The 24285-nt window shown below is 52.0% G+C and overlaps 2 protein-coding genes across 4 annotated transcripts in view; both read right to left on the reverse strand.

Moving 5' to 3' along the window:
- Window positions 1-10538: 10538 nt before the first annotated feature.
- On the reverse strand, window positions 10539-13304 carry faslg (Fas ligand (TNF superfamily, member 6)). The gene is made up of 4 exons (XM_039734999.1): window positions 12468-13304; window positions 12266-12323; window positions 11803-11859; window positions 10539-11716 (listed from the first exon to the last, which is right to left on the reverse strand). Exons 1-4 carry the CDS (start codon window positions 12744-12746, stop codon window positions 11316-11318), a joined length of 795 nt encoding a protein of 264 aa, XP_039590933.1. The 5' UTR covers window positions 12747-13304; the 3' UTR covers window positions 10539-11315.
- A 3278-nt stretch (window positions 13305-16582) lies between these two features.
- The window catches only part of suco (SUN domain containing ossification factor), a 41246-nt gene continuing 33543 nt past the window's right edge, over window positions 16583-24285 (reverse strand). For all 3 annotated transcript variants that reach the window (XM_039736001.1, XM_039736002.1, XM_039736000.1), the window contains 4 exons: window positions 17774-17928; window positions 17605-17693; window positions 17457-17515; window positions 16583-17361 (listed from right to left, as the gene is read on the reverse strand). In XM_039736001.1, the coding sequence (XP_039591935.1) occupies window positions 16930-17361; window positions 17457-17515; window positions 17605-17693; window positions 17774-17928 (735 nt within the window). In that variant the 3' untranslated portion in view covers window positions 16583-16929. The remainder of the gene's footprint in view (window positions 17362-17456; window positions 17516-17604; window positions 17694-17773; window positions 17929-24285) is intronic.

Below are 24285 nucleotides of genomic sequence, written 5' to 3' on the forward strand. Positions count from 1 at the left end.
ACCGTCCTGCTCCACTGACAGACTGAGGAGACCCCACACTATGCGACTCTTCAATTCCACCCTTGGGGTAAATCTATCTAGTCCTGCCAACTATGCTATCTATCTATCTATCTATCTATCTATCTATCTATCTATCTATCTATCTATCTATCTATCTATCTATCTATCTATCTATCTATCTACTGTAGACAGGAATATAAGTAACAAGCTGGTGAAGTCCACAGATGATACCAAGATAGGTGGATTAGCAGATCATTTGGAATCCGTTATATCATCACAGACTTGGATAGCAGACAGGCTTTGGCAGATTTGTGGACGATGAAATTTAATGTCAGTCAATGTAAAGAATTACACTTAGGAAGTAAAAATGTGAGGTCTGACTACACAATGGGGGTCTGAACATCGAGAGTCCACCTTATGAGGAGGATTTAGGGTTAAGCTATTGATAGTGTTCAGAAGCCATTAAGACGGCTAACAGAATGTCAGGTTATATAGCGCCTTGATGTGTGCAGTACAAGTCACAGGAGGGTCTGCTCAGTCTTTATAACACACTGGTGAGGCCTCATCTGGAGTACGGGGGGGAAGTTTTTTGTCTCCATAAAGACAGAGCAGCACAAGAGAAGGTCCAGAGAAGAGCGACCAGGCTGATTATGGGGGGCTACAGAGGGTGAGTTATGAAGATCAGAAGAGCTGAGCCTTTACAGAGAGGAAGAGGAGACCTGAGTGAAGTGTTTAAAGCGATGAAGAGGAGTTAGTCCAGTGAATTAGATGGTGACTTTAAAATGACTTCACAGGGACACAGTCATGTCACACAAACATCAGGAAGGTTTTCTTCACCCAGAGAGTCATGGAGTAAGTGACCGAGTCGTGTGGTGGACAGGAGGACTTTAGGGTCTTTCCAGACTTGACTCGGTGTGTTTTTAGAGGAGTTAAATGGACAGGACTGGCGAGCTTTGGTGGTCTGGATGGTCTGCTTTCGCCCAGGTTGCTGTCTCTTCTCCAGTGCCATGTTTGACAGGTTGGCACAGTGAACCAGTCACACTTTCTGAGCAGTGCCGTGTTTTTATGGTTGAGGCCTTCATCCCGCACTTGACCACAGTCTGCTTGACCGCTGGGCCACACTTTGCTGCTCTTCTTTCGTTCCCACATGTGGTTCCCTGCTCGGTGCCCCCTTTGGCGAGTCCCGTTTGTGTGTCAGACCACCGTCTGTCACCGACGTGCCCCTTGGTGTGTCACACATACGTGTGTGTGTGTTCAAAGCAGCCAGAGTGACAGGTGCGAGTGGCCCTTCGGTGTCTGGTGACACTCTCGATGACGACGTCACCTGCTGCCGTCACTTTGCTCTTCAGACTCCCCTTTTGTGTTTCCCCTTCTTTCAAGTTTGTGGTTTTTTTGATCTTTCTTTATTTTGGTTTGTTTTTCATTTCACTTTTGATTTCTTTTTTAGGCCTCATATGTCAGACGTCCTTTCTTTGTCTTTTTTCTTTCTTTTCTTTTTCTTGTCTTTTTTTTGTTTTTTTTTGTATTTCTTCTCATTTCAAGTTTCGATTTTCTGATGTTCTCTCAATGTTTCACTTTCGTACTTTTGCTGCTTTTTTCATTTCCACCCAAACTGGCGCATTTGGCAGGTTTTCTGTCTGCACTTCTGTCCCGTTTTTCACTCGTCCCTGAATTGTCACACTGACGTCCCCCCTACTGTGGTCCTCCACTCACCGACTCCACTGGGGTCCTGCACTCGGAGTCCTCGATTTGCCCCAAAGGACAAAGGGACATCGTGGCCACTCCGTTCATTTCGTGTATTAAGTTAAATAAACTCCTGAATACGCAAGCTGGAGGCCACAAAGCAAAATCCAAAAAGGCAAAATTCAAATAAAAAACAGCAAAAAGACGCCAAAAAAAACCAAGCGGGACTCGAACAGCTTCGTCATGCCACCCTGGCTTTGCTTTTACCGGGTGTGCCCGTCTGCTGTGTTTCAGTCGTCCTGAAGTGGCCTGTCCAGCAGGTGGCAGCGTTAAACCAGGTCTGCGTCCCGTGGCTGTCACACAGTCTGCTCTGCTTGTCCCACCGTGTCCCTTCTTCGTGTTCTGCGTCTGCTTTTCTTTGCCCCTCTCAGTTGTCCCCTCTTCTTTGACGTTTCCACACAATTCGCTCCTTGCTGTCCCGTTGGCACCCCCCGTTTAGTGGAAGGTGGCCAACAGCTTGATGTTAATGGCTGTTAGTGACAGGACTGCAGTGCAGCCCACCGAGCCCAAAGTCCCAAAGTCAGGCTCAGCTGGCCCAGTGCCCTTCATTTCAGTGTCGTGTTGTTGTGCCCAGGATGTCCAAAGTCACAGATTTCACTGACATGGACCTCATGAGTCAGGGCAGGCGTGAGTTGTGATGCACCAACAAGCTGTCATTACCGTGAGGGTCTCTGATGCCACCTTGGTCTTTATGGGTCACTTAAGTTGATGCCCAGTCATTAAGTTTGCAGGTCGCCCTAAGGACTATGATGCCTTCAGTATGAATGAGCCTGGCACCTGCCGCCATGGGAACATCTGACCTTTCAAGGTGGAGCCCCCCAGTTGGACTAACAGTCACCCACTTCTTGATTCTTAGTATGTAGGAGAAGACCCCTCAAGTGTTGCCAGTCATGTCTCACATCATCACAGCCTGGCATTCCTGTCCATTATGTCACGCAGTTCCACATTCCATCCACATGGTGGGCCGCCAAGCTTCCTGTTCTCCCGAGGTCTCCCTGAAATGGGCCGTTGTCATAGAGTGTGCTCATCCTCAGTGCCATCTGTTCTGGTGGCACCATTTCACATTCTCCTTCCTGTACTTTGAATGTGGGGCTTTAGGGCCAGGCACACTAATACAGCTGACTGGCAGTGGTAATGCCCCCTGCAGGGCACTCTGACTCCCTTTGGGATTGCAGCTGTGTTGGTGACTGAAGTACAACATTTGATGGCCGCCTGTCTTCCTTGTGAGCCCCCAGTTCAGTAAATCTGTCATCAGTCCTTTAGCTGAGGCCTCACCAGGTGGCTACCCCTTCCTTCGTCACTAATGGGACATCGAGAGGCCCAGGAGGTGGCCTGGGGGGGTCAGGTTAACAAAATGGGCGGGTAGATGAAACTGCGACCCACTTTTAAAAAGAACGCTGGACTGACATCAGCAGAGGGGCTTGCATCAAACTGAAGCCAGACCCCCGCATTCTTAGGCAGCGTGGCATCTTTGGGCCGTCATATGGCCCCTCACAGCAAAGGAAGGAGACGCACAAAACACAACACAACACACACTCCGCCAAGTCTGTGCCCTCTTCGGTCACAGGACCCTCATCACACTCTGAGGCTCAGGATCTGCACTGGCACTCTGATGGGTGCCAGTTTGAATCCCGTCAATGCCCACAGGGACTCTGCTCTGTTGGGCCCTTGAGCGAGACCCTTAACCTGCCATTGCTGAGCGCTTTGAGTAGTGAGACAAGCGCCATAGAAATGCAAATAATTATCAGACACCACGTGGGTTAGGGTGGCACCTCCTGGTCCAGTCATACCTCACTGCTGCTGCTGTCATGCAGATTTGGTGGTGCAGCACATCCAGCACTGAGCTGTGTGCCATAAACAGGGTTGGCAGAGCAGATTTTATGATCTCGTTGTGCCAGGATGGTATGAAGCTCAAGGCATGTGTTATCCTCTGGTGTGATGGTGTGCCAACTGGAGGTGGTACAGACTATTCTGTCTAATATGCCAGCAGCAGTCTGCCAAAGCACCTCATCGCCACTGGAGTGAGGGCCACTGGCATGTTACCATTCAGGTGGCCCACTTCTGTCTTTCTTGGCATACATCATTTGTAAATTGCAGCTCAAATCACGTCAGGAACGGAATAACCACAATGTCCAGACAAGGGCACCCTAAAGACCACCGACAGATAGCATTCAGGTTGGGGGGGCTCAACAAGTAGGACTGGACTTGGGTGGCATGTGCCAGTCATACAGGCATGTACAGAAACAAGGTCAGTGTGTTTCTGGTCTCTTCTACTTTTAATTCCACTCTTAACTTTTGAGAAATGCCAGGCCTGTGACATGCGAGTGCCATGACAACTCTGTCACCCCATTGTGCCATGAGCTCTGATCTTACAACGAGACCAGTGGAGACGCCATCCACTGCCCAGGTCACAGCACCTCTGTTTAAATGACCCCCTGCTTTGTCTGCTGTCCTTGTAAAATGCCCGGCTGATGGCTCTCACTGGACGGGCACTGTAGGAAGTGATGTGCCCAGGCTTAGTGTGCTCCTTTCATCCTGCTTGCCATGCTCATGGATGCTGCTGGTGAATGGCATTGGACATGAGGGATGGCACAGGACGTCAGGATGGCCTTTTGCAGCAATCGCAGTCAAATGGTGAGCTCCAGTTGTCTGCAGGTGCCAGGCTCTCATGGGCATCTGCTCCCCACACTTCATTGTTCTGCACTTGAAAGGAAGAAAAGTCAAAAGTCACAAAAAAGAACAAAAGAAAACAGAAACGGGCAAGGGGAGCACCGGCCATATGCCACTGGGGTCCCAAACCTCTCAACATGTCCTTCCTTCTCTTCTTCAACTTTTTATTTTCCTCTTTAATCCTCCTGCTCAATTGGTGCCCATTTAGAGATGGTATTTGGTATGAAAGGGATGGCAGATGGCAAAACTCAGTGGACCCAACAGACAGACACCTCCTCACAGGGGGTCCGTCACTGCCTCCCAAATGACTCCCTTTAGAGGAGTGCTGGCAGGGAACAGGGCATTTGGGACTGGCATGTGCTGACCAACACATTGTCACCCTGTGATGCCAGGATTAGTGAAAGACAGACGTCAGAAGAAGACGTCAAAGGAGCTATATAATGCGTTTAGTCAGTCATTACAGAAGACAGGGAAGCTCCTACTGGTGGGTGCCAACAGTCATAAAAAATGGCACCATGACTGGTAAGCAGAACTACCTTAGCTGGACAGATTGAGGTGAAAGGCACTATATGATAGATAGATAGATAGATAGATAGATAGATAGATAGATAGATAGATAGATAGATAGATAGATAGATAGATAGATAGATAGTGTCGGCTGAGCTGGCAGCCTTGGGCATGAAGACCCACTGTTCCTGCTGGTGGCCTTGCTAGTGCATGTGTTTGCATGTGCGTGCGTCAGTGTACGTGTGTGTGCACGCGCATGTGTGTGTGTGTGCGTGAGTGTGTTTGTTTGTGCGCGTGTGTGTCTGTGTGTGTTTCTTTGTGTGTGTGCGTTTGTGTGTGTGTGTGTGTGTCTGTGTTTGTGCGCGTGTGTGTGTCTGTGTGTGTGTGTGTTTGTTTGTGTGTGTGTGTCTCTGTGTCTGCGTGTGTCTCTGTGTGTGTCTGTTTGTGTGTTTGTTTGTGAGTGTGTGCGTGAGTGTGTGTGTGTGTCTGCGTGTATGTGTGTGAGTGTGTTTGTTTGTGAGTGTGTGTTTGTGTGTGTGTTTGTTTGTGTGCGTGTGTTTGTGTGTCTGTGTGTGTGTGCATGAGTGTGTGTGTTTGTTTGTGTGTGTGTCTTTGTGTGTGTGTTTGTTTGTGTGTGTGTGTTTCTTTGTGTGTTTGTTTGTGTGTGTGTCTGTGTGTGTGTCTGTGTGTGTGTGTGTCTTTGCGTGTGTGTGTGTGCCCGCTGATGACAGCAAATACCTGAGAAACAACAAACAGAAGTCAGCTCAGCAGCGGAGTGCCCACTAAATGCCAGGAAGCTGCAGAACTGAAGGGGGGCTAAAAAAAATACGTGTCAGTGTCATCGCTAAGACGGAAATTGGGCACAAGGCTGAATGTCACTTTTGGTTGGAGCAGACATTTGAGACAGCGCAGGAAGTCCGGTGTGAACTTTAGTTTCCCACTTTGCTTGTGTGTCCACGAGATGAGACGGGGGGGCCGTGCAGATGACAAATGGCATCGACTAGAGTAACAAAGACACACTCAAGGAACTTGAAGACATGGGCGTGATGTTTGATTATACTTACAGAAGATGGGCACAGAAATTACGCTGGACATCTGGAACTAAGACGTGTAGCTTTGGGGACACTTGTGTGGCCAGTGGTGGCAGAGGACACATTGTTGCCTTTGCTGTGGCAGGCAGGAGTTACACAATGGGCTCTGCTTCATGAAGCGTGCTGGGTGCAGGTGCCAGTGTTGGTGCTTCCACTGCTGGATCTTCACGCCCCATTGCATCACTTCCTGAGGGCAATGCCAGGGGTGACGCACATCACCTTCTGGGCTCCAGCTTTGTTGAGGGTCCCCAGAGTGTCTGTAGTTAATGCCCTGCCGTGGCTTCTGGGTACACTAGAATGAGCAAGGCCGGTCACAGTGTCCTTCTCGAAGTGTTTCTCTATGTGTGGTTGGTGGTCTTCAAGTGTTTGGTGACTTCAGTGCATGCAGGAAATTCTTGAAAAGCCGACTGTGGGTGACAACTCAGCATGGTCCGCCTCTTCGTAAGTGGCCCATAGTGGGCATGTCCAAGGCTGTAACCCTGCCCCTCCCTGCCTGCCCACTGTGCAGATGATATGTGATTGGGGAGCCAGAAAAGACCAATGAGGTGGCTTCAGGTTTCAACAGCTTAGAGATACCCAACGGGCACAGCACCACCTGGGCACCTCCAGCTGATGGTTGCTGCCCTGTGCTGCCCACTGCCTTCTCATCCTACTTATTCATCTTGGGCACTGCTGGACTCTTTACCCACCATCAGGCCAGTGACACTGGCATTGCTCACTTGTGCCAGGCTGGAACTGGGAGGTTAGCAAAAAACATCCACCAATGGGCTGATTACCAGACCCCCAGACACCATAAAGAGGAAAAAGGATGGAGTGTGCTGTGGGCATGTGTGCCACTAGGGGGAGCCTGCCCACCTTGGCACTCATTCTCATATTGGGTCACTCTGGAACAGAATAAAGAAGACAAATGTGAGACCCCAAGGCTCACTTTTGTGCCAGTCACTTCCTGTTCCCATGTTGTCCCCGGTGCCTTGTATTTGCAAGGACCATCTGCAGCCTGATGGGTACAGTTAGAAGATGAGGGCAGAGCTGTCTGTCATGTTGGATGCACATGCCAGGAGGGTCCACGACAAAGTGACATCAGTCAGGACCTCGAGGGAGGGCAGCACACAATCCTCAGTCCAAAATTCATGAGGGAACTCAACTGTGAGCTTTGATGGGCATAGGCGGGCATCAGGAGCAATCAGGCGGTGATGAAGCCACAAGCTGTCCAGGCAGGTCACATGCTCAGGTGACTCATTCTGCTCAGGTGCCACCAAAAGTGACAGCTTCTGGGCCCCTGTCACCTCGGTATGGCCTGATGCTGTGTGACATGGCACCCTACAGTTTGGAGTGTCCACCCGTCCAGACATCACTTTAAAGTTCTACTAGAACTACCAACATTGGTAGGTGTTGGTGACCAAACCTGTAAAACCAGATCCAACCGGTCAGGGAGGCTGTGGAGCACAAGTGACCAAAGTGACAACAGGGGCATTTGAGACTTGAGGGGGGAGGCAGGGACAGCTGGGAGAGTGGACACAGTCACGGGCCTGAAAGTGACAGTCCACAGGAATAGCTATGGGCACATAAAGGGACACCTGGACCGGACAAAGTGACTAATAGAAAAGGAACGTTGTGGTCACAGGGGGCTCTTTTTACAGAAGAGAGGACACGAGGGGCTGAAGGTCGGTCTGTCTGTCTATCGTGTAGCTCATTATATAGCGCCTTTCCCACCTCTCAATGGCGGATGGTCACCATTACTTTACAGTGACACCCAATAATAAAAGTCAAACTGGGGAGTGGTCCTTTGTTTCTCCCAGTCATGTTCTTGGACCCACCCAGCTTCTAGCTGACCCCCTAGCCCTGGCACCCTTGATCTTCATGCCCAGATTCTCCTCTCTTTTGCCCAGCTGGCATCTTCCTGCTGGTTGAGCTTCCGTCTTCTTCTTCTTCTTCGTCTTCATCTTCTTCTTCTTGTCACTCTGACCTTCACTCCTGGTGCTCATCTCGTTGTCCTCGATTTGTGACTCTACAGATGCCAACTGATTTCTGACACTCAATGGTAAGGCACATGCGCCTCAGATACTGGAAGACCTGAAGGTGTAAAGCGCCCACCCACCCAGTGGGGGTCCGGCATGTCAGAAGGAGAGCCGACTCAGTGGACGATGTCCTCATGTGCTCTGACGTGACCAATGCGCAGGTGGGTTGACGTCTTCATTGAGGACACAGCGGGTGCCACTGGGTGCTGCCAACGTGACCTGGAGGACCAGAAGGAAGGAACGTGGCAGTGAGGGCTCCTGCCAGGACGCCAAGTGGCAAGCCGATGGGGGGACGACATGGGATGGGGGGCTACTGTACTTCACTGCAGTTCTTACATTAAATAGTAAAACCACAACGTCACCGTCACAGAGCCGTGGTCTCCTTCGGCCAGTCTGATTTTATCTTTAAATTATCTCCATGCCAGCCAGATGTCTGCCACTCGGTGGTCTCACAATTCATCTTCATCTTCACTCCAGGAGACAATTCAAATTCTTCAGCCTGCACAAATACGACGATGACACCGACGCACATCAGCGTTACACGGCAACAAGACAATGGCAGACAATGGCCGTCACGAGTCCGTGTGCTGAGGGTCCGGGGCATCCCTCCTGAGTCACATCAGGGGTCAAGTAAAAGTCACAGAGGAAGGGATGAGCACCAGGACAAACCAGACCGCTGGAATGTCCCCTCAGGTCCGGGAGATTCTGGCCAGCAGGTCGCCTTCCGTTAGCTTTCCCTGAGCTCGGAGGCCAAGGTTCGCACTCGAACCCGAGTCTGTCCTGTCCCGCGACACACAACATACGGACAATTTATAAGTTGCGGTCACAAGATGGGGACTTCAGGGGTCGTCACATAAGTGGTGAAGGGGGCGGGACTTAAATCTCAAGCTGCATGTTGACAATGACTGACAGCCTTGACAGAGGCGGGGCCTAGACATAACACGCCCCCGGTTCATGCAGTGTAACTCAGTCAGCTAGACGTGGCAGCCTGGCACGACGCTTTAGTCGGACTGCCTGAGCCGCCCATGCAGAGAACAATAGGGAGAGAGATGTGAAAGGCGCTATATCATGGGGACATGGGACACCGTGTGGCATTGTGCTTAACGCTCTGGACTTGAGACCTGGAGGCTGTGGGTTGAAGTCCCAGTACTGAGCCCACTCTGTCACCCCGAGCAGGTCACTTCACCTGCCGGAGCACCAATTAGAAAATCAGAAAGGACTGAAAGGATGTTGTAAGTCGCCTTGTTAAAGACGTGAAAGGCGCTATATCACAGATAGTTAGTTATGACCGGTGCTCTATTGTGCACAGATTGGCAGTAAAGGCACTCTATAAGATAAAGGAGGCCAGGTGGGCCTGCTAACCACACAAAGACCACTCCGAGACCCCCATCATACACATCTTAATTTTGACATTGAGTTGTGAGGGGCACTCTCACCCCATTTGTAGCTCCTCTAAGGACTGCGGTGCCCCCTGAGGGTGAACTGCCAGATGTACGTGGGCTCACCTTGGCACATCTAAATGTGTGGAGGTGTGTAGGCCAATGCCTTCATGTGAGTCTGTGTGCCCCCTATGGGCTCTCAGGCCCAGGAACACCTCTGCTGCCCTTCTGTCCGAGCAGACTCTATGGTGGCCACATTTACCCCTCTGTATGGGACCATGGCCGGCCGGGTAAGATAAGAGCATGTAAAGTGCAGATTGAAGCATGTCTGCCCTCGCAGGCAGCCAACCACAAAGAGCAAAGGTCAGAGGGCAGCCGCGCCACTGATCACAGCTGTGCAGAGAGTAGGAGTGCGCCAAGCCACAGCCGCCCCCACCTGGCAGATATCAGCATAACATCTGTGTGTGTGGGGGGGAGGGGATGGGGGGTGGCGGAAACTGTGAGCAGTCTGCCTGGGGGCCTGAGACTACGCAGTCCACAGCACAAGCACTCACTCAGCCTCTCTGTTATATAGCGCCTTTCACAGCCTGTGCATCAACACAACGTGGAGCTTGGAGGGTGGAGGGTGGAGGTGTGGCCTCATTCTGAGCTGCTTTAGGGGGCGGAGTCAAATCAAGCTGCACTGGAGGGGCTGCTGGCTCATCACAGCAAAGGGCGGGCCTACTGTGAAGGGGACACACCCCTTGGGACTCCTGGCCAGTGCTTGTCCTGAGGGGTGTGGCCATGTGAATTCATTGAAGGGAGGCCTCAGGCCTATGGGGCGTGACCTGGATCTCAGACTCCGCCCCGTTGGCTTCAGATCCCAGTTGATTTCTGCAGTCTGTTTGTGTCACATGTCATTTGATTTGATGACCTGCGGTCACACCCCCCTGACTGGATGTTTTCAGCGCATCAAAGTATTTCAGAGACCCCATGATGGCCACCCTCAGGTGCCAATGCTTTGCCTAATGTCTTATCATGCGAGTGGTCAGCAGCAGAGTGCCGAGGCAGGTTGTCCAATTACCTGGAGAAGACGGGCACTGCCAGCCTGGCCAGGGTCGTTGCAGGGGGTTCCAGGAGGACAGGCTGAGTGGCCATTTGAAAATTTAGTGGGGCTTGGCAAAAAGACAAGAGTGAGAGTGTGGAGTGAGGGGGGGACACTGCGAGTTAAGACCCCAAAGTGAGGTGGGGTTTGTACAGTGAGGGGATAGCGGAGGAAGACCCTAAGTAAGACACAGAGTGACCTGTCAAGTGAGACGGAGAGGCAGCAAAATGGGGTGTGACAGTAAAGTGACTCGGTGGCAGCAAGGGTCTGGCGTCATTAAGAGTGGGATGTGACCCCGAAGAAAGGCAGCAGGGCAAGAATGGTGAGGCCTCAAAGTGTGGCACAAATGGAGTGACACCGACAGCAGAGTGTGACCCCATGGGAGCCAGCGAGGGTCTAAGACCGTAAAGAGAGGGAGGAGAAGACATGTTGTGCCACCAAAGAGAGGCAGCAGGGTGCCATCAGGTTATGGCGCAGTGGAGTGAGATGACATGGTGTGAAAAACGAGAGATAACGGGGGGGTGAGGACATCACGCTAAGACGTGCACGCGGAGTGAGACCGGAGTGCACTCGCCGGCGGTCACAGAACATGCCCAGGAGCCCCGATGCCATCACCAGCAGGACTTTATTTAAATAGACCTCCATAAATAACACTTGTTTATTGCACATTTGAACCCGCTACACATATTGAGGGGGCAGGGGTCATTCCTAACAGCCCCCCACCCCTACCCCCGGCCTCAAGAGCCAGCTTGATGCCCAAAGTGCCAGCACCCAACCCGGTGCCAGTGAGCCCTCATCTTCTGCACCCGGTCCTACTGGCGCCTCACACCTTGTACAGTCCAAAGTAGGTGGTGGCGGGCTCCAGGCTGACCAGTGCGGGGTCCGACACGTGCACATAGACCCTGTCCATCCGGTCCAGCTTGACGACGGCCCCCAGGTAGCTGTTGCTGTACCACCTGCTGCCCCCGACGCACTGGCTCAGCTTGCGGGACTGCAGGAGTAGGCGGGGCTCGACGGAGCGCAGGGTCTTCCGGTAAACCGAGTGCTCCACCGGCTTGGGCCCGGGGCAGCCCTGGCTGCGGAAGAAGACGCTGGAGTAGACGAAGTAGTGGGCCGTCTCGTTGATGAGCAGGCTGTGGTCCCGGTACTCGACCCCCTCGGTGAAGGCCCCTCGGGCCGCGCTCTCCCAGACCAGCATTCGTGAGCCCACCGTGATGTTCTTCACTGCAAGAGAGAGCGAGCGCGTCACACACCTCGGCGCCAGGAATGACCACCGCAGCCGGAGACCCCGCACGGTCACCCACACTCACCTGTCAGATGGGCTGTCTTGCTCTTCTCGGTTTTCTCTGCGGTGGGCTCTGGAAGTCCTGTAGGAAGTTGGGGTGTGAGGGTCAGTGGACAGTCAATCCAGAGCAAAAGGAGAGCCAGACATGGGGCCAGTGGGCAGCAGGAGGGCACCAGTGGGCAGCAAGACAGGAGGGCACCAGAGAGAAAATCTGAGGTTGAAGGCGCGTCAAAAGGAAGCACTAAGGTAAAGGCAGAGGGGTCAAGCTTGGGGTCCACAAGGACAGGAAGCACCGGACAATCCCGGGGTCAGCAGGCAGAAAGCGCCATCTCTGAGTTAAGGAGACGAGACAGCAGAATGGCAGCCGCAGCTTGGGGCCAGCAGGCAGAAGCAGAGCACCAGGTGAGGGTCAGCGAGCAGACCGCCGGGCCCAGGGTCAGCAGATGCATGGCCCCCAGCGCAGGGTGACCAACGGGACGCTCACTCACCGATGTGCTTGTACTGCACAGGCGTCTTCTCGGCGGCGGCAGCGGCGGTGCTTCTCATCTGCAAGTACAAAGGGGCGCGTTCTGAGCACACATCCTGTTTCCGATGGTCTCAAACCACATCTGTGCTGACAGGTGAGGGCCATCACAGCGCCAGTGGCACGGCACGCATGACCACCCCAGGGTCCAACTCCTCGGTACTCACCTCAAGCAGCTCGTGGCGCAGCCAGTAGATGTAGTAGGCACCGGCGCCCAATGCGAGCAGCGTGACGATCTGGATGAGGGCCAGCAGAGGCCACCACCCCGCGCAGCCGCTTCTCTTGTGGTGCTTCGCAGGGGGTGGCAGCACTGACCATGTGGGTATGGGGCCACGGTCCAGCGATGATTCTTCAGGGAGCCCTTGGTCCACAAGGAACACCTGTGGGTAGCCGTAAGCTGGAATGGGTTGTGTCCTCCTGGGGGGTCTCCTCGGGGGGTCTGCCATTTGCTGCTCTGTGATGTTGCTGCCCCTCTCACGACCTCAGGTGACTGACTGACTGCGAGCGCGGCAGGCATCGCTGATCTTGCAGGTCACAGGCTCCACCCACCTGACCTCGCACCTTCTGATTGGACGGCTCGCCCTTACCAGCTATAACCAGTTTCTCAGGCACCCTTTGTAACCAGTGCGGGTTAAAACCATAAGAGAGCGCGCGCTCACGAGGGTTCAAAGCGGAGTGCGCGCACAGAGGCGACCCGCGGGCTGTCCGGCACACACCAGTGTCCGGCGCGCGCACACAAGCGCAAATCCACGCGCTGCGCATCCACACACATACCGGCCCATGCAGCTCTCAGGGGGCTCACAGTCACGCGCAGCGGCACACTTTGGAACGACTAGACGACCCCCGTTCTGTCCTTTCCTTTAAGGGGCGTGTGTTTCATTAAGGCCGTCTGAGGCGGCTTTGTGCGCCCGCCCGCTAGTCTGTGACAAGGCGCTATATAACAGCACAAGCACCTGAACGGCAAATGTCGCTTTCGGGGAGGGAAAAGCCGCTGAGCCTCAGGAGGTGACCATAGCCTCCCCCCCGATACCCACACCCAATCCCCCTACCACCCCCGCCACCGCGGCTCTGCGACATCAGCATTTCCTCTGACCGACAAGCTTCAAAATTCGTCATCGCAGGCGGCTTACAAGAAAGAGTCGCGCAGTTTCAGGCCGCGCGCGGGAAGCCAAAGTGGCAGAGGGCTGCTGCTGGGGGTCGGGGAAGTGACGCACCGTGGGGACCTGCACATGACCTCGGTTAGGGAGCCACGCGGGGTCAGGGAGCGTCACTACTGAAGACCCCGAGGGCAACTCAGCGAAATGGAAGGGGACACCTTAGCAGAACACATCATGGGTGGTCTTCAGGGCATCTCAGAAAGAGGAGGCTCAGTTACTTAAGGAGAGTCCAGAAGAAACGACCAAAAGGATGTGACATGCCACATGGAGGTTGTCACTTATGACTTTCTTTGGGTTCTGTTGTTAATAGTAAAAAAACTTGGTAGGCAGTGTGGCACACTGGTAAGGCTTTGGGCTTCAAATCCCATTCCTGACGGCAGTGTGTGACCCTGAGTGAGTTACTTCACCTGCCTGTGTACCAGCTGGTAAAATAAGGATGAGTGGCACGCCACTAAATCAACCAAATAGATAAATACATCGATAAACGTGACCCCAGATGGCAGCAGCACTAATTACTGCGCCACCACAGTAATGCATAAATGTGGCACCAATTAAGCTAACGGGCACTTCTATGGAATGTGACAAACAGCAGGTGCTGGCTGAGCCAGAGGTGAACTCAAGTCCCAGAAATGCTGTGCCACCGGGGCAAAATGCAATCAACAGAGAAAGGGCAGTAAAGAGAAAGGCTGAGCGCCGCAGCGGACCCCTCTGAGGGGCTCTGCTGCAGTTGACCCCAACAGGAACTCTCAGGGCACTGTCCCTGTCACATCCTCTCATGGGGAGGCAGGCTGTGAACTCGCGGAGAGCCAAGCTTAGTCTGGCTGAAGACAGAACGTGAGTGCCCGCTGGGTAACATGCCACTGTCCCATGGGCAGTTAGGAGCCTGAAGCCCACTGTCAGCTTAACTGGGTAAACTGGTGCTTTCTGACCCCATGCTCCGGTGGGCTGACCATGACAGCTTTGAGTGTGGATAACAAGTCAAGTGGGGTGGAATGATTTGGAGGTCCCTAAGGGGGCTGAAGAGCTCCTGGCAAATGAAGGCTATGCCATCTGTTGCTGCCCTTCTACATGGGTGAGTATTATGAAAGACACTTTCTAGATGTCACCCCACATGCAGCCTTTGGACCTCCACATCACCATTTGCCCCTCTTCCCCTTGGCACTCTTTTCTCATGCCCGTAACTCCCACATTTTGTGTTTAATGCCCTCCATCCCTGCCATTGTCATGACTGAGGAGACAGTCCCCTAGAGTGATGTGCCATTTGAGTGCCCTGCCTGCCAGCCCCTTGGAGTCGATATGCCCCTTGCTGCCATCAGGCCCCTTTCTCTCTTTAAACATTTGGGTGCCATCTTGCCACTTTCTAAAACGCCAGGTGCCTGATGTGTCCTTTGCTTCCCCCCCAGAGGTAAGTGCCCCCTTATCTCTTTGTCCATCTTGTGCTGGCGTTGTCAAAAGTGCCATTATCACACAGTCGCCCACCCCTCCCCCACAATGGGCACAGGCAGTGGTACCTCTGATTCATCCTGTTATCTCGTCCATCTGCCCTTTCCACTGCGCACACACACAAATGGCGCTGTACTTGTCTCGTTCTGTGGAGTCCTGAGGAGCAAAGCGGGCGACCACACCACATAGGCTTCTGGGCACATGGATTAAGCTGAAGGTGGTACTGGCTGCCCCCTGTTAGAATCCCTCTTGGTGGGCAGCAGGCAGGCCTGCTGATTTGGGACAAACACCACAAACGCAATGAGAGGCTTAAGGGGCATCAAGGCAAAAGTAGGAAGGGAGTTCTGAGGTTGGCTCCCACTTGGGCACTTAAAGCCATTTGAGTTCTGCCCCAAGACTGGCACTGCTGCAGAGCCTGCCCTGTAATATAGTGCCTTTCTAGAAGTCTCCTCGCACAAGCTCATAGTAGGGGCGGCAGGGACACCTCCTGTGTCACATCAACTGGGTGGCCAGCATTGAACTCAAGACCCTGTAGGACCACTCAAGTGGACAGGTCACTTTATGAAAATGGCCAAATCTTGATTTGCCAGCTGGGCTGAGTTTAGAAAGGACCAAACCAATAGGAATGGCAGAATGGGCACCCCCTGTGGTGCCAACTTCAACTCGTGACTCACCAGATCCCAGTGACCAAACATTAACAGCGGGCAGGAGTAGATTGTGAGAAGGCAGATGATGGACAGCAATAGGAAAGTGGGCAGATGTCCTGGTGTGAGAAATCCTGAAGAGGTGCCCCCCCCCACTTAAGGACCAACGTCCTTTGCCACGCAAGAACAGAGGACGGGCACCTTCGGGTAGAAGTGTTGACACTCACAGCAGACCCAAGTGACCAGACAGCAGCAGCTACTTGGTAGAACAGGAGGGAAGGATGGCACAGTGTTCAAACAAGTCCTGCGTAGCCAGTCAACAGCAGGGCCTGGCATGGCATATAGCACCCTTCTGGGAGAAAGAACACTTGAAAGGTTCAGTCTGTGCCACAACCAGTGCAGCATTTCAACCCCAGATCTTGCAGGATCATTCGACTGGACAGGTCACGAGCCCCAGTTGTGCCAGTCAGCATGAGCTGCCCCCAAAGATGCCAGCTTCGGTTGCAGACAACGCGGGTGTGTGGACACGACTCCTAAAGAGATGCCCGCTGGGGACTGGTACCACAACTACGACCAGACTTGAAGCCAGCAGCGGTGCCAAGGTATGCCCACCTGCCTTCCACCAGCACGTCGCCCGGCGCTCCACCCGTCAAATCCTGGAAGGCCGCGCGGAGCGCTCGCTCTCTCTCTCTCTCGTGCTCAGCTTTTCCGCCCGCGGTCGGCGGGTATCGAGGAACGCTACCAGGGTGCTTTGGGTGCTTAGCTGGAAAAACAAAGTGCCTGCCGAGCGGGCTGATGAGTCACACGTGTGCGAGGCTCAGCTGGAAACTTGTGCAGGGAGCCCACCGCCCACCGGCTTCCGGCTGCTCGCCTGAGGTCTCACCGCTCCTTCCTCGTCACTCTGCCGGGCCCACATCACACGCTGTGGCGGCTCGTCACCCTCATGTGAAGCTGGCAGCTGGCAGCAGAGATGAGCAAACCGCAGCGCTGCTGTCGCAGGGGTCCGCGACATCGAGGACACAGACGAGAGGCGAGGAGGCCGCCCGGCAAATCCCGTAGTGTTTTATTGAGAAATTCACAGTTTCTAACGGCGCTACACACCTGAACGCTAACGTCTCACTCGAGTCACAAGCACGCGCACGCGCGCACACACACACACCGCACGCGCACACACGCGCGCACACACACACACACACACAGATACCCAAGATAAATTACACCCAGCCGACAAGCCTGCTATCGTGGGGGGGTTGGGGGGTTACCTCCTCGGCCCGGTGATACCCCCACTTGGTCCTTGAACCCAATGAGGACATAAAAGAACAAAAAAAAAGTGCCCGCCGCCGGCGTGGCTTCCTTCAGACAAGTCACCACATGGTCCCCAATACTCAGACGTGCCCAGAAAGTGCCGTGACGCCAAACGTGCCCACGCCAATCTCCTGCAGGCTGACGATGGACTCTCCTTTGGCCTGCACCAGGTCACCAATGTACTTGCCCTGGCTGGGGGCTTTGGAGCGCCGCGCTTTGAAGGAGGTCCTTTTGTCCACTTTGGCCCGAGCGGGCAGCTGTCCGTTGCAGAGGCGCGTGCAAGTGGCAATGCCACAGAAGTAGGACTCATCCGAATGAGAGGAGCCCTCCGAGCTGCCCTCCGACGGGGGTCCCTTGTAAGAGGAGGTGCACATCTCTCCCGAGGGCAAGAACGTCGTCTGCGAGTGGGCAAGCAGGCCGTTGCACTTGTGCCCTCCGTTGGCAGCTGGCAGGGCCGGAATGCATGGCTTGAGCGTCTCCACTTTGTCCCCTTTGCCTTTGCAACGCTTCTTCTAAGAAGAGAAAGAAAGAAAGAAAGAAAACGACGTGAGAGGACGACACGAGCGCGCAGAGGAGCGCTGCTGCCACCTGCTGGACACCACCATACCTTCTTGGTTTCTGGAGAAAACCTCAAGGGCTCCACGATGAAGAGGTCGTCAGGACCCACTAGAGGGAGACAGAGAGGGAGGACGTGTTACAAGGGGTGCACGAGAGCGAGCGGCCTGCGGGGGGCACCCTGGCACACCACACACTACCTTCACTCGCCATTTCTACACTTCTCGATTTGACCAGGGGGTAGGATGTCCTGCGCCGGAGGCTCATGTCATCGTAAGAAGAGAAACACCTGCAGAGAGGGCACAAGCGGGTCAAAACGGCACGCCACAGCACTTTACGGGGTCCAGGACCGCTGGCACTGCCACCTACCTCTTGGGGCTTGGGTAGTGATTACTCTTGGGGATGATGGACCCAGACTTCTCGTGACCCGCGGGACAATTCCGGCAGCACTGGAGGCAAAGCAGCAGACCGAGGCACAGAGCGAGCAGCAGGGTGGCCACCAGGTAGCCGCGGGTGTCCGACACCTGTGAGGGGACAAAAACAGGGGCTGACAAGGGGGCTGTGGCACAGTGCCCGACGCTGAAGGCGCTATATAAAGAAGCCGCTCTGAGGGGATGAGCTTCCTGCTGTTCTGATTACTTTGTGTGGCCGGCGAGTCGCCCTCTGAACGGACATTCACAAACCTCGTGTTCATTTTTAGCCCCTCGGCCATGATGACCCCCAAACCCCAAGTAGAGGGAGGAGTGGGCCAAGCAATGGCCTTCACTTCAGTGTCCCAGCAGCCAATCACATGTGTGTGTGTAATTTCTCTCAGATTATAAATAACAATGCTAGGAATCCCAGAGTCTGATTCTCTACGAGTGATCGTCTGCTAAACCAGGTAACTCAAACTAAAGCCTCCAAAGTACATCCAGTAAGACCTGTGAGGCTATCGCTGTATTCTTCAATCAAACAATTAATGATATTAGAAATAACATAATACATCTCACAACACTGCGGACCCTCCTAAACCCCAGTACTCTGTTATAAACAAATTCAACTCTTTCACTAGGATAGATTTACAAAAAATAATTTCTCAACGGAGACCCTCCACCTGCGTCCTTGACCCAAAACCAACAGGTCTTTACAAAGAAGTATCAGGCGTGCTAATTGATAATATTCTTGACATTGTAAACTCGTCATTAGATACGGGGGTCTTCCCAGACTGTCTTAAGACTGCTGTAGTTAAACCCCTAATCTCGACCCCTCGGCTCTTGATAATTTTACCTCCGTTTCTAACCTGCCTTTCTTAATTAAAATTATGGAGAAGGCCGTCATTATGCAGTTAAATGACCACCTCAATAAACCTGCTATTCTTGATAAATTTCAGTCGGGTTTTAGAACAAATCACAGCACAGAAACTGCACTCGTTAAAGTAGTAAATGACTTGCGGGTGAATGCAGACAGAGGCCATTTATCTGTTCTCATCCTCCTTAGATCTGAGTGCTGCATTTGACACCATTGATCACAACATTCTTAGAAATCGCCTTAGTCAATGGGTGGGCCTCTCTGGCAGGGTCTTAAATTGGTTTGAATCCTACCTGGCAGGGAGAACATTGTGAATTGTGGTAATCATACTTCAAAGACCCCTGATATCCGATATGGTGGTCCACAAGGCTCTATCCTGGTCCGCTGCTCTTTTCGATTTACATGCCTCTGTTAGGTCAGATTATCTCAGGTTACAACGTGAGCTACCACAGCTATGCTGATGACACACAGCTGTACTTATCAGTAGCACCTGATGACCCCGATTCACTTGATTCACTAACACAATGTCTGACTGGTATTTCTGAATGGATGAATAGTAACTTTCTCAAGTTAAATAAAGAGAAAACTGAAATCTTAGTGATCAGCAATAATGGATACAATGAGGTTATCAGAAATAAACTGGATACATTAGGATTAAAAGTCAAGACGGAGGTAAAAAGCTTAGGGGTGACTGTTGACTGTAATCTGAATTTTAAATCACATATTAATCAGATCATTAGGACAGCATTTTTTCACTTAAGAAACATAAGTAAAGTTAGACCTCTTATATCACTGAAAGATGCTGAGAAATTAGTTCACGCGTTTGTTTTCAGTCGACTAGATTACTGTAACGCACTCCTCTCAGGACTACCCAAAAAAGACATAAATCAGTGACAACGAGTGCAGAATGGAGCTGCTAGAATACTAACTAGGAAAAGAAAATCCGAACACATTTCTCCAGTTTTAATGTCACTACACTGGTCACCTGTGTCATTCAGAATTGACTTTAAAATTCTGCTTATGGTTTATAAAGCCTTAAATAATCTGCTCCATCTTATATATCGGAATGTCTGACACGTTATATTTCAAATCGTAACCTTAGATCCTCAAATGAGTGCCTCCTTAGAATTCCAAGAGCTAAACCTAAATGAAGTGGTGAGGCGGGCAGGCGGCCTTCTGCTGTTATGCACCTCAAATCTGGAATAGCCTGCCAGTAGGAATTCGCCAGGCTGATACAGTAGAGCACTTTAAAACACTGCTGACCACACATTACTTTAACATGGCCTTCTCATAACTTCACCTTCATCTAATTCTGATACTCTGTATGTTCAATTCTTCACAATAACTGTTCATGGTGGCTCTATAATCCGTACTGACCCCAACTCTCTCTTCTGTTTCTTTTTCCTGCGGTCTGCACCATCACCACCTACTCAAAGCTTCAAGATGTCCTACATTGTTGGATTAAAAGCCAGAAGTCTACGTGACCACCATCACCAAGTCCTTCCAAAATAACCCTAAATCCAAAGAGGACTGTTTCACTTATCTGAGGTAGAATGTCCAGAGGGGACTGGGTGGTCTCATGACCTCAGACCCCCTGCAGCTTTTATTTTTTTCTCCAGTCGTCTGGAGTCTTTTTTGTTTTTTCTGTACCCCCTGGCCATCGGACCACCTTACTCTTATTCCATGTTAATTAATGTTGACTATTCTTCATTATGTAAAGCACTTTGAGCTATATTTTTTTGTATGAAAATGTGTTACATAAATACAGTAAATGTTAGTGTGTGTGTGTGTGTGTGTGTGTGTGTGTGGATGCTCAGCCCGCCCCTCGGCCCACCGGCATACAAGGAGGGAGCTCAAGAGAGGGAATGGCAGCGACAAAGACAGCGGATAAAGCAGAATCGGGAACAGAGAACATTCTAGAACAGACAGACAGACCGACAGACAATGCAGACAACTACAAATGGAGGCAGCCAATCAGGGTGAAGGAGAACTACTCCCACCTCGCCTCCGACAGCCACACTGGATAAACTCGGCCAGCGAAGACAAACCAATCACATCCACAGACCCCCAGTTGGCCATCTTATCTGGTCAGACCAGACTGGAGCCAAAGCCTTCTTTTCCTAAACTGCGAATGTCCCTAAACGCAGCACATCAGTTTAATGGCACGTGGAGTGGAGTATTTGACAAAAGCCAACAGCAGCACATCTCACGACTTCTAGTGTGAGGGGACGTCAAACGTGACAGCTGGACTTGCTGAGCTCGTCACCAGATTACACGACTCTGTCACAGGGGGTGACAAGGACAGCCTTCCAGCAGCTTCACATGTCCAGAGTGTTGTGAGGAAGCCCCTTTATCCGATAGCCAATCACAACTGAATGCTCATTGGTTGTCGGCTCACACAGACAGACAGACAGACAGACAGACAGACGGACACCCCTCCGTCGTTTCACAGCTGGAGGTCACCAGTCGGTGCCACCGACTACTAAGATTATGAAATGCAGTTATGCCTGGAAATCTCCGGAATGGGCGAGTCACAGAAACACAGAGACGTAGAATAAGTGACCAAGAGGGACTTCAGGGACTTTCAGAACTCAACAATGTCATTCTGGAGGAGTCAAATGGACAGGACTGGCGGGCTTTGGTGGGCTGAACGACCTGATCTCGTCCACACTGTTGTGATATGACGGGGTCTTAAGAGCGATCCACAGCTGGGTGTGTGCAGTGAACTCGAGGACATGAGGGGGCTTTTCAATGAGCCATCGAACGAGTGAGGGGTCCGAGCTGAAGGAGTCAAACCATTAGGTGATCAGAGATCAAGAGGTGACCGAAATGAGGGGTCTGAAGGTAGGAAGTCACGGGTGGGCCTCCCCTGGAGTACTGCGCATAGTCATTGTCACACCAAAGTGTCTGATGGAAGAGGGTAGTCCAAAAAAAAAAACAAAAAAAACCGCGCCCCCACTTTAAAACGGGAATCAATACAGAAAAAGACGACAAAACACCAGAGAGAGTCCAGAGAAGAGCAACTGCACTGACTGCGGACCCCCGACAAGCAGGACAAGATTAAAAGAGCCGGACACAATACACAAAAAAGGAGTCCAATTGTGAGGGGAATAAAAACAAAAGTCACCCAAATACTCCGAATGACGTCGTCATCGTTTGGTTTTGGCTCAGACTTGACAAGGGGACAGCCGGGCGGCTCTTCACGTCACAAGGCGGCCTCTTCTCTCGACGGCTGATCTTCTTTCTATTTCTTAATCATTTGTTGTCGATCTTTAGAATCACCGAATTCCAACTCACAAGAAATGATGAAAGCCCCTCCAAAAACGCCAAAGCAGTGAGCGCAGCCTGAGATTTGATTTTTTTTGCACTGCTATAATGGTCAGGAGATGCCACTGCCAGCGTCACACTGTCCCCCACCTTAAACGGCCGCCGTGTCTGTGGTCCCTTCACACCGTCACTCCCCCCCCGATTCTGCCTGAACGTCCCCCTACTGTTTACTCGTCCCATCTGTTGCCTTGAATGCTCCTCCTTGTCCCCCTCTAACGGGTCACTTTCTGTCACTTAAGCATTTAGGCCCGAATAGCAGACTGGTGGCCTGAGAGGGGTGCTCATCAAACGCCACGTCCACACAAAAGGCCACCTGGAATTCCCGGCCAGCCTCGGGCATTCTGCTTTAACGTGTGCCTCCTAAAAGCCATTTTCTGTGTGGACTCGCTGCTCGGCCAGTCAAACTACTAACGACTTCCTTCTCGACATTTAAGAGCGTTTGTGTGTCTCCAGCACATGGTCAGCTCATCTCAAAGTAGCATCCTGCGATTCCCAGCCAGACTAAACGTCCCAATGTTAAGCGCCACTGCATGCTCACCAGCTGAGAGGCAAGTAAAGCAGCGCCAAGGGCCTTCAAAGGGTTAACTAACAGGAAGAGCTTCGGCCGGGAGGTCAAACTGAAGAAAGCAAACCCAACTTGCTCTGTGAGGCTTTATCCATCAGTCCATTATCCAACCCGCTCTGTCCTAACTACAGGGTCATGGGGGTCTGCTGGAGCCAATCCCAGCCAACGCAGGGCACAAGGCAGGAAACAAACCCTGGTGGGGCGCCAGCCCACCGCAGGGCACACACACACACACACACACACACACACACACTAGGGACAATTTAGGAGCACCAATGCACCTAACCAGCATGTCTTTGGTCTGTGGGAAGAAACCCACGCAGGGAGGACCAGGGAAGCGAACCCAGATGGGTCTCCTAACTGCGAGGCAGCAGTGGTGCCCACTGTGCCACCTTGATGTTTTATAATTTGTCAAGTTGAATTGTTTAATCGATTGTAATCTATTAGTCAGACCCTCGTTTCGCTTGCGGCACTCGACTTGTGCTACCTGTCCTGCTATACAAACAGGCCTCACCTCACGTTACTCAATCGTGTTTACCTCATTTGTAAGTCGCTTTGGACAAAATAAATGCAAATGCAGACGGTCTTTGCCTGACTGCAGGATGGGTTTGTCACCAGTCAGTCAGTCAGTCAAAGAGGCATCTGGAAATAAACAGCGCTGGCATTAAAAGAGCACCTCAGAAAAGTCACATCGTCATCTAAAATGAAAGAAAACGATGACACCGAGTGCCGTAATAATCCGTTGACGTTTCTTTAAATGTGTGCCGCTTACGCAGCTTACTGACTCGCTTATAAATATCGCGGTACGTCCGAGTGTGCAACTGCACTCCATAGAGATGAACCTTCTCCGCTTAAGCAGGTGGCCGGAGTGAAGTGTCACTCGGGCTCGTCCTCAGAGTGTTAGTCCCGCGTGCCACTCGGACCACCGTACAGAGGCGTCTTGTGTTAAGCGCCGTCAGTGGCACCGCTCTTTGGAGAAACGCTGTCCGAGTGCAGGTGTTCACCAGTCGTGGAATATCTGAAGACTTTGATGGGAATACTCAAGACAACCCGTGAAACATACCAGGCGAGTGCGGTCAGCTGTAAGGAGCGTTTAACACTCCGGGCCGCGATGTCCGCATCGATGAAAGTCTCACGGCTTAGAAGGGCAGACTGTCATGGATGCAGCACATCGCGTCAAAAAGAGCAAACTTTGGCTTCAGGCTTTACGAGCTTTGTGAATCCACTTGGAATTCAGTTGTGAACACAGCGAGAGGGACAACGTTTGATCAGAAATACGATCGGCATGGCGTGGACTTTGACGGATGTGCTGCTGCATCGAGGTTACGGTGCAACTAAGGACGATTTTTATACTTGGCCAGAGCTACTTGACATCAAACTGCAAATAACGAGTGACGCGTATGGAGCAGTCAGTCTCAACCGTCAAGGCACGTCTGAAGACGTTGGCAGAGCCAAATTACAGCAAGTAGCTTGGCAACTGGCGCTGTAATGGAAGGACAAGAAAGAGGTTTGTCTTCTTAGCATGGCACATAGGCGGAGTGGTGGCTCTGAGGCTAAGGATCTGCCCTTCGAATCCCATAAATGCCAAAAGGGACTCGGCTCTGCTAGGCTCTTGACCTGCAATTGCTGAGCGCTTGGAGTAGTGAGAAGAGTGCTATAGAAATGCAAAGAATTTAATTTAAAAAGAAATTTATAATGGCAG

This window comes from Polypterus senegalus, chromosome 14 (genome assembly GCF_016835505.1).
Source record: "Polypterus senegalus isolate Bchr_013 chromosome 14, ASM1683550v1, whole genome shotgun sequence".
In the NCBI taxonomy this organism is placed as follows: Eukaryota; Metazoa; Chordata; class Cladistia; order Polypteriformes; family Polypteridae; genus Polypterus; species Polypterus senegalus.

Excerpts from the sequence above, each read along its gene's own strand:
- faslg (XM_039734999.1), bottom strand. The coding sequence starts at position 12,746 with ATGGCAGACCCCCCGAGGAGACCCCCCAGGAGGACACAACCCATTCCA. Across the intron at positions 12,324-12,467 it reads TGCGCCACGAGCTGCTTGAG|ATGAGAAGCACCGCCGCTGC; the intron begins GTGAGTACCGAG and ends TTGTACTTGCAG. Across the intron at positions 11,717-11,802 it reads CAAGACAGCCCATCTGACAG|TGAAGAACATCACGGTGGGC; the intron begins GTGAGTGTGGGT and ends TCTCTCTTGCAG.